The following is a 16,582-nucleotide window of genomic DNA, read 5'->3' on the forward strand; positions in this document are numbered from 1 at the left end:
CTACTGCACCATCAGGGTTCTTAATATGTCCAACTTTATTTCTCTATTTGATCAATCCTTTTTCTTTTGGGCAAAGGGTTGGGCAAGTAGTTGATGGCTCTTTTGGAGCAACATTAATGGTAGGAAAGGGAATGAGAGAGCACGAACACACAATTATAACAACTGTACAACTGGATGCTAAATGTGTGAATGAAGGCAAAAAAGGGGTTTGGTGGGGAAATTTTTCATTTGGGAAACATTTTTAGACTTCTGGTGCAAACTGACTGAGCTGGTATAAATTGCATAATAGCAGGGTTTTTTTTCACTTAAAGCAAATTCTGGAATGAAAATATTAACACAAATGCAAATTTGCATAAAGGTGGGGGGAGGGGGAAACTGAAATATGACAGGCCTTACAAGACTTTTTGGACCTTTGCAGTACCTGTTCATACTTCCCTTGCTGATCTGAAAAAACTTACTTGAAGGTTTTTCCACCAGAAGAAAAATCAGATCAGAGGGTTTGTTTTGCATCAGTAATTAGTTTTAAATAGTAGAGGGGCTGCCTCAGAGGTGTGACTTTAACCTGACATTGCAGCTAAGCACTTCTCAGATTTCATGACTTGGTTTGCTTCAGGGTGGAAACATCTGTCTTCAGAGTCACCTTGATGTCTAAGCTTGTAGTATAATAGAAAGTGATATAGCTCAGGAATAAGAGCATCCATATAAATCAACTTATACCACTGCTGCCTTCCAGATGTATTGTACTTCTGCACCTTAAAAATCTTCAACTAAATTATGTTTAGTTGATTTGGGGAGTTCATGCTTGATACATTGGATGGGCACCAGGTTAGGAAACCTGAACTACCATGTTTCTCCGAAAATAAGACCCTGTCTTATATTTTTTTGAACCCTGAAATAAGTGCTTGGCCTTATTGCTATGTGCTAAAAAGCCCAATTGGGCTTATTATCAGGGGATGTCTTATTTTGGGGGAAACAGGGTAGCATTATATTGACACTCCGGCACGAAACTTCATATGGTTGACATGGAATTGTTAAAGTGACTTTCCATCCAAACATTGAGACATTTTCAGCAAGGTTTCTGCATTACGTCTCTTCAGAATAGGTTGTAAGAATTTGATTTGATCTATTGATCATGCCTTTAATATAGTATTTAATTTTATTCCTCTTCCTGCAGGCAGTCCTTGACTTATGACCACAATTGAGCCCCCAATTTCTGTTGTTAAGTGAGACATTTGTTAAGTGGGTTTTGCCCCACTTTATGACTTTTCTTGCCACAGTTGTTAAGTGAATCACTGTGGTCGATAAGTTAAGTAACCTGGTTAAGTGAATTTGGCTTCCCCATTGACTGCTTGTCAAAAGGTTGAAAATGTGATCACATGGTCTTGAGACACAGCAATGGTCATAATATGAACCAGTTGCCAAGCATCTGAATTATGATCATATGATCATGAGGATGCTACAAAGGTCATAACTCTGAAAAAGGTCCATAAATCACTTTTTTCAGTGACGTTGTAACTTTGAATGGTCACTAAGTGAACTGTTGTATGTTGAGGACTACCAGTACTTAAAGAACACTCAGAGGCAATATCTGGGAGACAATGACTAAAGTTTGCTAGGACTGAGTTTTCCGAAAGGCTGGCAGAGTGGGGTGTTAAATGTGCTACATTACAAATTTGGTTTTTTTCTCTCCCAATAATCTAGCAGTTGCCTGGAAGCAAGTTCAAATATAGTATAAAAATATTCATATTTAATGCCCATTCTACGTCATGCTTAGATGCAGGAAAAACCCCAATAAGCAGTAGGGAAAAAACGAATGTGTATCTTTATTATGGTGGCTCAGTGGCTAAGACAGTGAGCTTGTCGGATTGAAAGGTTGGCAGTTCAGCGGTTCGAATCCCTAGGGCCGCATAACGGGGTGAGTTCCCGTTACTTGTCCCAGCTTCTGCCAACCTAGCAGTTAGAAAGCACATAAAAAATGCAAGTAGAAAAATAGGGACCATTTGGTGGAAGGTAACAGCGTTCCATGCGCCTTTGACATTTAGTCATGCCAGCCACATAACCATGGAGACGTCTTCAGACAGCGCTGGCTCTTCGGCTTGAAATGGAGATGAGCACTGCCCCCTAGAGTCGGAAACGACTAGCACATATGTGCGAGGGGAACCTTTTCCTTTTTATTTAAAACCTGGTCATTTTCTTTTCTTTTTTTCCATCTCTTTCATTTTTAATAGGTGCCTCTTACTGAGCCTGTGGATCCAGTGGATTTGGAAGATTACCTTCTTACACATCCACTTGCAGTGGATTCTGGCCCTATGAGAGACTTGTTCGAATTTCCTTCTGATGATACTGAAGTCATCTACAGCCCTCGAGAATGCAGAACATTGGTGTCAGCTGTGCCAGAGGAAAGGTAAGAAACATAGGGGAAAATGTACCTAGATCGCACACAGATACCCATGTACTATATGTATATTTGAGTTTTATGTATACAATAGTACCCTGGTATTCTACTGCTTTGAAATTTATTGAATTTTGTCCCAGTAGTCATCATTTGTTTACTAGAACTTGTTGGTGTCAGCTCCCTTGTGACTCACTACGTTATTCCTTATGGGAAAAAATTGCTTGGTATTCATTGTTTTTGGCACTCCCGGAACCAATTAATGATGAGTACCGAAGTACCTCTATATTATGTACTTTCTTTCTTCTTTCTTCCTCATCAGATTTTGTTTGGAAAATTCTCTTTCAAGATCAAGTTCAATTCTTGAAGAATTCACCGACATCTCAATTTCAGTTTTCTTCACAACTGATTTGCCCTTCTCTTTTGTTATACTTTAGTAAATTTTAAATTAAGGAAAGGGAGGCATCGAACTAATAGTTAGTTTTATTTTTTTTATTTAAATTTCTTTTGGTTAAGTATCCTGAACATTCAATATATTTGGAAGGGGGACATAAATTGAATGGAAAAGAAAAGATACATATTTGTATGGTAGAGGCTACTTAGATTTGTTGGCCAACTAGATTTTGACCACAAAGATTTTGGAATCTTTGTGGTCTGGAAAAAATAGTCATACCTCTTTCTTGTTTCATCTCTATCGTTTGCAGTGAAATGGACCCCCATGTGAGAGACTGTGTAAGAAGTTATACAGAAGACTGGGCTATTGTGAATAGAAAGTAAGTATTTGTATTTAAATAAACACAATTGTGCAAGGAGATGTAAACAGTGGCCATTATCTATAAAAACAGAGTGCTGCTTTCAAAACATTGTCAAGCAGCCATCACTAATGATCATTTTCACTAATAAAAATGAATTTTTTGTAAATATTGGTTTGTTCCTAGGCAGCAATTTGGTTTTGCAGGAAAAATGGGCCATTGCCCTCTGGGGAAGTTTCTTTCAAGCCTTGATGCGGTATTAGAATGACAAACCTGGATTTGATTTGATTCTTAACTTGCATGAAATACAAATTTGTATTTCATGTGTGCTATAGAGAGGGTTCATAAACACTTAATATTGGCATCTCAAACAGTATTCACGCTGTTCTTGTTGCTCATTTTGGATTAGTTATGCAGCACAGTGTAGATGACTTGCTCCCAGCAGGTCTGTTCAAATGCCATTTTTGCCTGAGTCCAAAACATCTATTATCAGTAGCAATGCTCCCGTTTTTCCTGTCTGTCCTGTTTTTCCTTCTTTGGAATTGAAAGAAAGAGTGGATAAAAGAAGTATGGAAGGGAAAAGATAACCCAGAGAAAGAAGTGGGAAAAAGTAAATCGAGGGGGGTGTTGGGGATTTTCCCTTTTTAGTTTATGCTCAATGGCAGTCTGTCTGAAGTTGCCAAAGATTGCGTCTTTTGAAGTATGGCCGCTAATACTTAAAATTATATGAAATAAATTCCATTTTTAAATAGCTAATTTAGTCTCTTGGGGGATTGATGGAAACACTGTTCCATAGAGACATACTTTTGGGGTGTCTTTGGGAATTAGAAGTGAACAATGGTATTTCTCTCAAAACAATTCAGCAAATTCCAAGCTGAATTCTGTTTCCCTTCATCCTGAAGCAATTAAGCTGGGCATTTCAGATTTTTTGAACCTGGCAGGATTAAACCTTGCCTGTTGACCATGTTTACCATGCTCAGAGGAACAGGAATTCCGAACAGTAGGAGAACTTCAGGGTGCCTGCCCTGCCGTACAGTACAGAACTACATTTTATGAGATTATTTCTACTGCTCAGTAGTCATGAAGGCTCATGATAGAATAGAAAGAAATGTATAGGACCATGTTGCTATGTTACATGTTTCCTAACAACACTTTATAGCTAGTGAAGAATCCTGAGTTATTTTGGGTGCAGTTCTGTTTCTCCTATATATAGAATGTGAATTCTTTTTATTGTATACCTTCAGGGTTCCCCAGAGAGAGTGGCCATAATGAAGCCCTGAGACCTTAAAATTTAAAAGTGAAATGATAAAATACAATCTTAATCATGTTGATATATTGGCATTTTCAACCTGTCTATTCCATTTGACAGTTCTCCTTGTTTAGGGTGTTGTGTCTGATTTCACCTGATTTTGTATTCTTTATCCATCTGCATATTTAGAATGGAGATGTTAGGGATATTTTTTTTTCTTAAAGGAAAAAAAAAAGGAATTTTAGGCATTGAAATGTCAAGACTGGTGGAGGAAGATAAATAGAACCAACACAGAAACAGTAAAAGCTTTGTATTTGGAACTGAAACAGCAAAATGGAATTTCTTATGAGCATATATTATTTCTTCAGCTGAATTGTGCTGAAGAAATTTGTATTTTTATGATAATTACAGTCTAGTTGAATATATTAGATATGACCCTTAAGGACACATTTCCAGTATTTCAAGGGAAATATTAACTTGTATTTAACTAAATTCTGTATGAATATGGAAGTATGCTTGTAGAAGAGAATATGAAATGCACCTCTCTATTAAAATCAGAATGTACCGGTACAATGTAAAACAATTCAGAATATCAAATTGCTATAGCAGTCAAAACACCTAAAAGCTGCAATAAATTACTTGTCCCCTCCTCTCAGCTGATTTTCGTGTCATAATTTATTGGAATTAATTGGTGAGCATTCGTATATATTACGTAATACAGATGTGATTATACTTGTTAGCAGTAATTGCTTATTGGAACAAAGGAACTATACAAATAGAGGATTACAATCCTAAATGTATTTTAGTGAAAACAGTTGAACTTTCTTAGACCCAAAGCAGCTTCTTCTAGTATATCCTACTACAAATATTATTTTGAGTATTGAAAATTATTTCTGATGACGGGACTTAGGCTTTCAAAAGTCAATAACTTGGGCTTTTTTTCTTTTTTCTTTTTTTGAGGTGAGGCAGGGCTGTAATTTAATTTGCTTTTCTTTGCTTTTGAATAGGTATCACAAACTGGGGACAGGATTCAATCCCAACACCTTGGACAAGCAAAAAGAGAGGCAAAAGGGCTTGCCCAAACAGATCTTTGAGTCTGATGAAGCTCCAGATGGCAACAGTTACCAGGATGAACAAGTACTATTGCTCAGTTTACTTCATTAAAATTACTTGCTAGGGTTTTTATGGCTGTGATTCCTTTTGCAAACTGTGTATGATCACCATGTTGATGTGGGCAAAGCCAGTGAGCACCTGGCTGGAAGCCGCTGGAAACGGAGAAGACGCCGATCGGGCCAGCTGCCTGCTGCCAAATCTTCTGGCAACCGGGGCAGAGACTCTTCCGGCAGCCGAGGCAGAGAGGCGGCGAAGGGAACTGCAGCCCCTCATGGGGAGACCGCCATCTGAGCACTGAGGATGGCTTCCTCTGTGCCTTCCAAAATCCGGCTGGAAGCTGAGAAGAGGCCGGTCGGGCCAGCCGCCTGCTGTTGAGTCTTCCGAGAGCCGGGCAGCCTCCATGCAGAAGACTCAACAGCAGGCAGCTGGCCCAACCGGCCTCTTCTCGGCTTCCAGCTGGGTTTTGGAAGGTGCAGAGGAAGCCATCCTCAGTGCTCGGATGGTGGCGGTGGGGCGGTCTCCCCATACGAGGCTGCAACTCCCTTTGTCCTTCGCTGCCTCTCTGCCCCGGCTGCCGGAAGACACTCTGCCCTGGCTCTCAGAAGAATTGGCAGCAGGCAGCTGGCCCGACGAGCGTCTTCTCTGTTTCCAGCGGCTTCCAGCCAGGGTTTGGAAGCCGCAGGGGAAGCCATCCTCAATGCTGGATGGGCACAACATGGCAAGAAGAGCCGGGCAGCTGCTCTCTTGCGAGCGGGGGCAGGAGTTTACAGGTGAGGGGGATGGATGGATAAATGGATGGGACACGGGCGAGCGCCAAGAACGCTGGGGGGAAAGAGAATGAGAGGCAGCTCCTGATCAGCTCAGTTGATCTGCGGCTCGCAATTAAGGGGCCAGCTGCCAATAGCTGACAGGGAAGGGAAGGGAAGGACTGCCTCCTGTGCTGGCCATGCCCACCCCTTCACTAGGGCTTATTTTCAGGGGAGAGCGTATATTTACGTCCACCCCAAAATCAGGCTTGGCCTTATTTTTGGGACATGTCCTATTTTCGGGGAAACACAGTATATATATATTCTCTTCTATTCAATTTATCATTAGGATGATCTGAAAAGACGGTCCATGTCAATAGATGATACGCCACGAGGTAGCTGGGCCTGCAGTATTTTTGACTTGAAAAATTCCCTTCCCGATGCTTTGCTCCCTAATCTTCTGGATCGGACCCCAAATGAAGAAATCGATCACCAAAATGATGAACAAAGGAAATCTAACAGACACAAGGAGCTTTTTGCCTTGCATCCAGCACCTGACGAGGTACTGTTCGGATAGTTGAAGTTTGACTTTTATTTATGTTTTAATTCTATATGCATAGACCAGTGGTAGGTTGCTACCAGTTTGCCCCGGTTCTCTCCTCTCTTCCATAGCCTCGAAGCTCTGACCTGTGCTCTAAAACAAATGCTAATGTTTGCTTGTTTCACCACATTCCATCACAATGCATGTTTTGGTGTGGTAGTTCTTGGCCAATAATCAGAAACCTTTGCCAAGTATAAAAGAGCAAGTATTTAGCCACATATCACCTTGGTTTGTTTTATGGGCTTATTACCAACTTTGCTTGAAGAAAAAGTAATGAAAATATAATCCTTTTAGATATTGCTTCCCAGGGCATTTTTGAAACCTTTTTAGGTTGACATTCCTAGTGAAGGTCCTAAGCAAAGCAAAGCCACTCTTTTGTTTGGCAGAGAGAAGTGAAGCAGCCATGTTGTTTTGATCTTACTGTTTAGCTTTCCTCTGCAGTTTCATCTGGCATGAAAAGTACCTGGAGCAGGATTTTCCAGTGGTGCTCCATTCATGCCAACTTCCCTGCAAGCTTCTGTTGCAGAGAGACCCAAAGATGGTGGGAAAAATGACATTCCTGTTTGGCTTAAGGAGGCAGATGCAGTGGTGGGATTCAAATAATTTAACAACCGGTTCTCTGCCCTAATGACCAGCTGGGTACGCATGGCTCGGTGGTCATGTGACCGTGTGGGCATGGCCAACTCAACATCACTCACGTCGATGTGCGCTTCGCCAACTCAACATCACTCACGTCGATGGGCGCTTCGCCTTAGCTGTTACAATGTAATAAGGGTTAACCAGAGAGGCAGTTTCTGTAAGCAGGGCAATAAAGATTAGGCTAGAAACACCACCAGAATGTTTCCTTCCTGCCTTCCTTACAGGATTAGCCCTGTAAAGTGGAAGAAAACCAAAATAATATTTCTTTTAACAACCAGTTCTCCGAACTGCTTAGAAAGTTAACAACCGGTTCTACTGAATAGGTGTGAACTGGCTGAATCCCACCTCTGGGCAGATGGTGGCACTTTCGCAGCGTGAAGGTTTTCATTGAGGTTAATCTAGATTCTTTGCATACAAAAGCAGAAAACTGAAGAAGTTTCTTGGATGAGAAGCAAAATGTCTTCAAGGAAAAACAAAGTCCCAGTTGCCTTTTGAAAAAGCACCTTTGGGACAACTGTGACCTGGATGACAGAGAATCTCCATAGACAGACAGATCTACATTTACAGTCCTCCGATCTGTAATCTGAAATTAAGCCCCTCTATGTACTATTATTTTTAGTTGCTGCCAGTTGATCAATTTTGAAATTACACTTATGCTTTAGAAAGGGGTGGACGGGAATCTGTCTTGCATTTTTGTTGTAGTCATTTGATGCTATGCTTTATTTATGGAAGTGATGCATTCCTTCCTTCCTGGGTTTTTAGGAGGAGCCCATAGAAAGGCTTGGCATTCCAGAAATCCCCAAAGAGCACTTTGGTCAAAGGCTTCTTGTCAAGTGTTTGTCTCTAAAGTAAGTATTAACTTGGCCAATTTGAATTTTTTTTTTTTTTTTTTGAAATGCTGTTGTATTTTCTCCTGTATCAGAAGTGACTCTGAATTTAAGATAATTGTGGAGGCGGGGAGGGAAGAAAGTAGGACAGGCACATGGACACACATATACACAAATACACATACATGTACACAATACTTATCTTGTCAGACTAAGGTTGCCAGCTCCAGTGTTTTCCCACAAACATATGATTTCCATATTTTCCAAATAGCATTTAAATAGTGGAGGCGCTATTAAATAGCAATTGAGTGCAGCTGAAACGAATGACCTGTCTCAATGTTTCATATTCACAACTAACACAAATATGAATAATATGCACCTTAGTTGCAATTACTTCTACCTCTTCCTGCATCTTCCCCAAAAAAGAATAGCTGAGGTATATTTCTTCTGAAGAAAATGTAAACTGAAATATAAAGGCTTTTTCATTTGATGGAATGTAAGAATACAAGATGGAGATTTATAGCGCCATGCACGGAGAAAATAGAAAAAGAAAACTTATTTTCCCATAACATTAAAACTCAAACTGCAATGAAGACTCAGGTTTTTTGGTCTAGTGGTTAAGGCACCAGGCTAGAAAGCTGGAGGCCCTGAGTTCAAATTGTCCCACCTTAGCCAGGAAAGCCAGCTTGGTGACTTTGGGCCAGTCACTCTCTCTCAGTCCAATCCACCTCACAGGGTGGTTGTTGTGGAGACAATAGGAGGAAGAAGGTGTGTTGGGTATATTCACCACCTTGAGTTATTTGTAAAAATAATAATAAAATTATTTATTATAAAATTTGTAAAAAATAATAAAAATAATAAAGGCAGGATACAAATTAAATAAATAAAAATAAAAAAAACCCAAGAAAGAGATTAGGAATGGTGAATAGAAGCCTAGAATATATAACTAATACATAGAATTTGCTGGTTGGGATAGAGCACCTTCTCCAATATGATAGTGACCAGACGGATTAAACATGAGCTACCTGATACTTGTACAGCAATGCTGATTCCCTTGCTGGTTGGGAATTCTGGAAGTTGCAATCCATTGCTTCTAAAAGGCAGCACTTTAAGGCAAACTGAGGCTCAGAAATCCAAACTCTCTTTAAACCTTGAGCCTTGAGGCAGCCAGCAAAGCATTCACCAGGGAGCCAGGAAACTTGTTAAACAAGTTTAATGAAGTGGAGCTCCAGAATAGAGGGTTACCTGTAGTTGGTTCATTGCCTATAACTCTTCTCTAATAACAGGAGGTAAAATTTTACTGCTAGTCCCTTAGAGAAATAAAGCACAAAACTGATTTTCCACATGACTTTATTCATCTTGTCTGTCCTTAGTTCTGTCAACATTTCTTGTTAGAGAGCGCCAGTTACTAGAGCTTTTGAAACTGAAATGTAAGTGGGACTTAACTCCTAGAGCAGGATTGCACATCTCTGCCCCTTTTACGAGCTGTGGACTTCAACTCCCAAGAATTCCTGAGTCAGCTGGGAGTTGAAGTCCACAGGTCGTAAAGGGGCCAGAGTTGCCCACCCCATCCTAGAGAGAAACAAAAGTCCTGGTGTTAATTCTGAGCATTTTTCTGTTACAGTGTTCTATAAGACCCTACAGCATGAAGTCGTACAACATGCAACAAAGTAGTATATCAATTGGTCCTTTGCTGAGCTCTATTTCTATTAGAAATAGATAGATTCTATTAGAAATGATATTTAACATAAAGAGCTCCTGAGTATTTTGTACTGATGTTCCAGAAACAGTCAGAATTTTGTTAAGTTTCCCAAAAGGGGACTCGTGCTTTGGTGGATTGAATGCTGGGAGTTAAGATATGAAAGGCTGAGATCCATAGGTTGGGGCCTTGTGTGCCAAATGTAAAAGCTCAAAATTGACTCAGTCAGCCCAGTACAAATACAAAGAGAAAAATCTATGAATCTATTTTGCTAAGTGTGTGGATAGCTGGGGAACCTCCACTTTAAATATATTAATTCAGCAGAATTAATTCGGAAGTTTTTAACACACGCCGCCCTGGTATATTGTTGTTAGGATGTGCAAAGTCAGAAGAAATCTCAATTTATCATTTAGAAGAATGGGGGACACAGATGATGAGCAGAACCACTAATACGTTTTTGTTTTGTAAATGAATACGGTTGTTGTCAAGTACCTACTTAGATTCATGGTCTGGGAAACCAATAGCGCTTTTCATCTTTGTTAAGTGAACTGTAGGATAAATAGAATCAGGAAATAAGAAAGAAAATATTCAAGAAAACAAAGGCTTAAAACACTGCCAGTAATTTAGAACAGTAGGGTATTCTCATGTTGCGCCTGAGCTGTGTACTGAAATAGATGCCTTTGTTCCTTCTACGAGTGCTCAGTTTCCTTCCTTGAGTTTCTAGGGCCACAAATGTTGCCCCAAAGCCTTGATTGTGGCTCCCCCGAGTTTCAACAACTGCCATTGAGTTTTAACATGGCAAAAGGGAGAAATTATTAAATATATGAGGAAAAATTATGTCAATTGCAGTTATATTGAACATACGTTTTTCTCACTCAGTATGGGCCTTGGCATGCTATTTATATATATGAATATGTTCACTGTGTTGAACAAAATCACCACGTTAATAAAGAATGTAAACTTTACATTCTGATCCTGAGCTGTGGAATCTTGTTCTTTTTCCAAGTTATAATTGCAGACCATTATTTTTTTTATGATTCCTGGTTTACTTTGGGGAAATCAGATAAGGGCTTCAGTTTGGACTACAAAGATTTAAAGTTCCCGCTTAGTTTAATCCTTAGTGAAAATTATTTCTGAAGAAGATGGTTGTATGCAAGCACACAGTCACACTCACTGCAAAAAAGTAATAATAGCAAAAAGCTTTACTTTTTGTTTTGGTCAAAAATCTTTACCGTAGAATCTTTCTATGCCAACTTGGGAAGGCAAATTATTATGCTTTTTTTGAAGCTTCACAAGATGAAGCTTTGGTTCTGTACATGTTTTTAAAATGTTTTTGTAATTCATAGAGATCAGTCAATTATGTTTGTAACATTTATAGGCTGTGTTAGGATTATATAAATGGATAGAAAGTTTATTAATTGGTTAGTAATACAACCATATCAAAAAAATAAAACAAAATATACAGGCTCTAATTCCAGGGTAATATAGATAGCAGAAAATACAATCTGAAAAACCTGTTCCTACTCAATATTTTAGCTGAGATCAAATGGATTATGTAGGAGTTGATTGAATCCAGTGTTAAAAACAGACTGTGGAAAAATGTGCAGTTGCACAATCAGAGGAAGATTATGCCCTTGCACACCTCTCATTCTTTTTATTGGTTGACATATTGAGAGACCTTTATGTATATAAAGCAGCATTCCGAGATATTTGATTTTGTGTTATTCAATACCTGTATTATAATATCTTACTAGCACTGCATTTGTGCTCAAAGCTTTTATTTGGTTGCTATTGTATGCATCTTGGTGAAATATCTTGAGGTACTTGAATGCTTAAGCCAGTGGCCCCCAACCTTTTGGGCACCAGGGACTGGTTCCATGGAGAGAGATTTTTCCATGGACTGGTCAGGGTGTGGTTTTGCATGCTGACTGCATCCCACGGATGGGGCTTCACTTATTTGCGCGGTTCAGTTTCTGGCATGCTGCGGCCCGAAGCTGGTCTAAGGACTGGGGATTGGGACCTCTGGCTTAAGCAATGCTACTGGTGTTAGACTGTTGTTAAAGTCATAGAAATAGAATCATTGTAATCAATCATAATCCTAATTCGGTATCTCTCTGTGTGCCTGTGGGGTTCATATAGTGGAGTGAAATGAAGTTGCTACTCTTTGGTCGTAATTAATCTTTTTCTTTTCTCGGAAGGTTTGAAATTGAAATAGAGCCCATTTTTGCAAGTCTGGCATTATACGACGTTAAAGAAAAGAAGAAGGTGAGTTGACGCTTACTTGCTCCGGATGGAACTTGAATGCTGTATACTATATGAGATAGTAGTGCTTCTATGCTCAGCACTTGCAATGTTGCCTTTACTTTGTTTGCCATCGTGATATAAGAATTACATCAACAAATTCAAAATGGAAAAGGCAGTCCATTTGAGGAATAACAGAAAAGTCACTGTACTGTAGGCCAAACACTGTCACAAGTGACTCTAGCAAATGTATGAACAGCAGGTGTTCAGGCACAATTATAGCTTTAATCCAAAAGTCCATGTTTGCCCAGTGTCAATTAAACCATGTTTGGTTTAAGGTGTGCTTGACAGATATGCATACATGTGCACATTCCAAATCACATTTTGCCCTCCTAATCAGCCTTGTGCAGTCCTAAATGGGATAAAACTATGTGAAAATATAAAAAGTATTTTGAGTTACTGCCATCTCCAGTGGTTATAAGAGTAGCTATATTATGAACTGCTCTGATATTTTAAAATTTTGTATTTGGTGAACTATATTTATTTGTCTGTCTAGTTAATAACCTGCAATTAGCTAGCTTCTTGTTTTAGATTTCAGAAAACTTTTACTTTGATTTAAACTCTGAACAAATGAAAAGCATGTTGCGACCTCACGTTCCCCCTGCGGCCATAACCACTTTGGCTCGTTCAGCCATCTTTAGTATTACATACCCTTCCCAAGATGTCTTCCTGGTAATAAAGGTAAGATTTTTCTTCTCTTGTTCAAAAAGATAATATTTTATGTGATGATAAAGGTTGGGAATATAGCTATCCAATATATGAGTATTTAAAAATTAGAGATGAAAGTCATTTAAAAGTCTGGTGGAATACATGATTTCGTAAGACCTGAATATTGTTCGTAGGTAATCACTTCTCTTTATATACGTAGGGAAAAATATACAAGCGGTAGTTGAAGAAACTATTTTTAACAGAAACAGCAGAGCCAAATAGACTAAGCACTATATAAATGCATACATATACACAACATTCTTAAAGGAAATAAATCCTGACTGTTCTTTGGAAGGATAGCTACTGAAGCTGAAGTTTAAATACTTTGGTCACCTAAAGAGAAGAGAGGATTCATTGGAAAAGCCACTCATGTTGGAAAAGAGGGAAGGCAAAAGAAGAAGGGGATAGCAGAGTATGAGATGGTTAGATAGTGTCATCAACGCATGAGCATGAATTTGGGCAAACCCTGGGAGACAGTGGAGGACAGGGGGGAGCCTGACATTCTATGGTCCATGAGGGTGTGAAGAGTTGGACACAATTTAGCGACTGAACAACAACAAAATACACAAAATGCATTATCAAGAAATGAAAGAAGTTTGGCAGAGTTCAGTTCCTTTTCCTTTCTCAGAAATGTAAGTGATGGCACAGGTGATAGTCCTGATCCTGTGTTTAGATGTTGTGTTACAGTATTGGAAATTACACAAGTTTCTTGAACATATTCTGTATACAGTAAGAGGTATGCCTGCAGATTATACATGTATAGCTACTACCTAAATGCTTATTTTGTCCTGCCTCTCCTCCTGTGGTTACCCTACATTGTAAGTAGGCTCATTCCAGAACTTACATTCTTATTAATGTTTTCCAGTAGCCCAAGGGCATAAGCTCTGCTAAATAAACAAATGAAAAAAAGGTGTATAATTAGGTTGGTCTCCTAGTAGGGAATTTTAGAGGATTGTCATATTAATGAAGAAGACTTGAGTCCCTAGTAAGCAAATCTAAAAAGATGGGACTTCAAGCAGGACCTTCTTTTTCTCTTAGTTAGAAATCTCACATTGGCAATTGGGAGATAAGAGATTGGCCTGTTCTCCTTTGTACAGATATGACTGTACCTGCTTTTTATCTTTATGGCTGTGGCTTATATAACTAGGGCACAAAGAAAGAACCTCTCTTCCTAGTTGTAGGATTGGGTAATTGAATAAAAAGTTTAACTTCAATCACATATTGTACATTTGAAACATGTTTCCTATATCATACAAATCCTTTGTTCTGCCTCCTTTTCTTTGAGTAGTTGGAAAAGGTACTACAGCAAGGAGATATTGGGGAATGTGCTGAGCCATATATGATTATGAAAGAAGCAGATGCTGCAAAGGTAAGCACTTTTTTATTTTTCATCCAAAAGTAGACTGTGCCCTGCACTTAACAGTTGATTGCTACATTCATTAAACAAAGTGGAACAATTCACATATAGGAGATACAAATCATGAATTGCAAGTCCTTCTACTGACAAATAGTGCAAAGTGAAGCAATTTGCAGTAATTCCCATTCCCCTTGTATTTTAGACTTTTGGATAAATACAAAATTGCTAAAGTTTTTATCTATCCTGTTCTGCTTCTGAAACTCATTGAGTATAACTCCTCATAAGTAATTTGCTTGAGTAAGTTGCTCAATTAGATTTGCCACTATGTGACTAAGCCAAAATCTTGCGTCTTCACTTCTGCTCTTGTCTCTTTGCATCATGTCCCAATTCTTCCTCTTTAAATGAAAATTTGTGGCTTACTGTTGCCCCTTAGTGCTTGCCCTCCAAACAGAATTATGTGCTATAATAAATGAAAAGCTACCAAGATAATGGTTTGAAATTCTGTAAAAAAAATACAAGAAGCCCTCAACTTATGTCCACAATTGAGCCCAAATTTTTTTTCTATGAGCTTTAAATGAGTTTTGCCCCATTTTATGACTTTTTATGACTTTTCTTGCCACAGTTGTTAAATGCAGTTGTTCAGTTAGTAACATGGTTGTTACCCCATTGACTTTGTTTGTCAAAAGATCACAAAAGATGATCACATGACCCCGGATACACTGCAGCTGACATAAATATGATCCAGTTGCCAAGCATCCAAATCCAAATTTCACACTTGCAACCATTGCAGCATCCTCATGGTTGTAAGTGTGAAAAACAGCCGTAGAGTCACTATTTTAAGTGCTGTTGTAACTTCAAATGGTCACTAACTGAATGGTTTTAAGTCGAGGACTACCTGTATTTTAAAATAAAAATAAGATATTGTTAATACTTTTGAGGTCTTAGCATAAATCTAAGAAAGAATTCGAAATAAATAGCTGCTTTTTTTATAATCTTGCATCAGTCTCCTTTTGTTTGGTTGCAACAGATATTTTCTCTTGTAGATACAGTGTAACTTGTAATTGTTTATAGATATATTTTGGGAATTCTTTTAGGTTCTGTTGCTGACTTAATTGCAAATTCTGTGATTTTCACTTTCAACTAGAGGCAAGTCCTTTCATTCCACCATGCATATTTAAATCACATTTAAAGGTTCATTGCATTACTTAACAGAATATTAGGAAAAATCTTTAATTCATGTGAGAAATATATACAATCAAATGCTTCAATTAAAAAAAATCCTTTTTATTTACTACAGGATATGAAAAAAAATTCTTCTTAGAAATATGCCAAGTTTCAGTTTTTAAACATGAACTGACGTGTTATAATTAGCAGAGAACTATTAATGTTTTAGAAATATTTCAGTTGTGTGAACAGGCTTGTTTGCTTGTTTTTGTTTTTGCAGAACAAGGAAAAGCTAGACAAACTGAAAAGCCAATCAGAACAATTTTGCCAAAGACTTGGCAAATATCGCATGCCTTTTGCGTGGACTGCTATTCATTTAATGAATATAGTCAGCAGTGCTGGAAGTTTGGAAAGAGATTCTGCAGAAGTAGAAATTGCTGCTGGAGGTAGATATCTAAACGTATTACAAGAAATTGAAAATAAGTCTTAGCAAAAGACCAATATGTGAAATTGCTTGCTTTTTAAAAACTACTTGCTTACTAGCCGCAATATTTGTTTTGAGTTACGTACTATCTATCACTTAAAAGAATAGCATTTCATTACTAATGGAAATAAATTCACATACAGTATACTGTATATTTAGAATATAGAATATGCTGCTGAACACAAGCAAATGGATTGGAGATGCAAAGGACTGCAAATTTTGCTGCCGAAAAGCTAGGTTAGCCTAGTGGATTTTAGTGTCTGGTGAATTTTAATATTTTTGGAATGTGGAGTCCTTGGTGCTCTCTGAGCTTGGTTACTTTCTTGCAGATGTTTCATTACCCGAGTAGGTAACATCTTCAAGGCTAGAAGGGAGTGGGATTTGTAATGTCTGAACAGAGCTTCCCTTTCCTTTTTTTCTTTTCATCTGGTTCAGATAATTCTTCTCCTTCTCTTAATCCAAGTTTATTCTATTTTGTTGCCCCTTCCTTCCTTCCTTCCTTCCTTCCTTCCTTCCTTCCTTCCTTCCTTCCTTCCTTCCTTCCTTTTCT

General features: G+C 38.5%; 1 protein-coding gene across 1 annotated transcript in view; it reads left to right on the forward strand.

Moving 5' to 3' along the window:
• The window catches only part of DOCK7 (dedicator of cytokinesis 7), a 124,260-nt gene that overhangs the window by 19,848 nt on the left and 87,830 nt on the right, over positions 1–16,582 (forward strand). Inside the window, exons 3-11 of the mRNA XM_070941286.1 lie at positions 2,229–2,404; positions 3,097–3,165; positions 5,401–5,530; positions 6,602–6,814; positions 8,255–8,340; positions 12,217–12,283; positions 12,851–13,000; positions 14,316–14,396; positions 15,829–15,994. Coding sequence (XP_070797387.1) covers positions 2,229–2,404; positions 3,097–3,165; positions 5,401–5,530; positions 6,602–6,814; positions 8,255–8,340; positions 12,217–12,283; positions 12,851–13,000; positions 14,316–14,396; positions 15,829–15,994 — 1,138 coding nt within the window. The remainder of the gene's footprint in view (positions 1–2,228; positions 2,405–3,096; positions 3,166–5,400; positions 5,531–6,601; positions 6,815–8,254; positions 8,341–12,216; positions 12,284–12,850; positions 13,001–14,315; positions 14,397–15,828; positions 15,995–16,582) is intronic.

The sequence above is a fragment of the Pituophis catenifer genome, unplaced genomic scaffold, assembly GCF_029215685.1.
Source record: "Pituophis catenifer annectens isolate HBS135680 unplaced genomic scaffold, rPitCat1.0.hap2 SCAF_3, whole genome shotgun sequence".
Lineage (NCBI taxonomy): Eukaryota > Metazoa > Chordata > Lepidosauria > Squamata > Colubridae > Pituophis > Pituophis catenifer.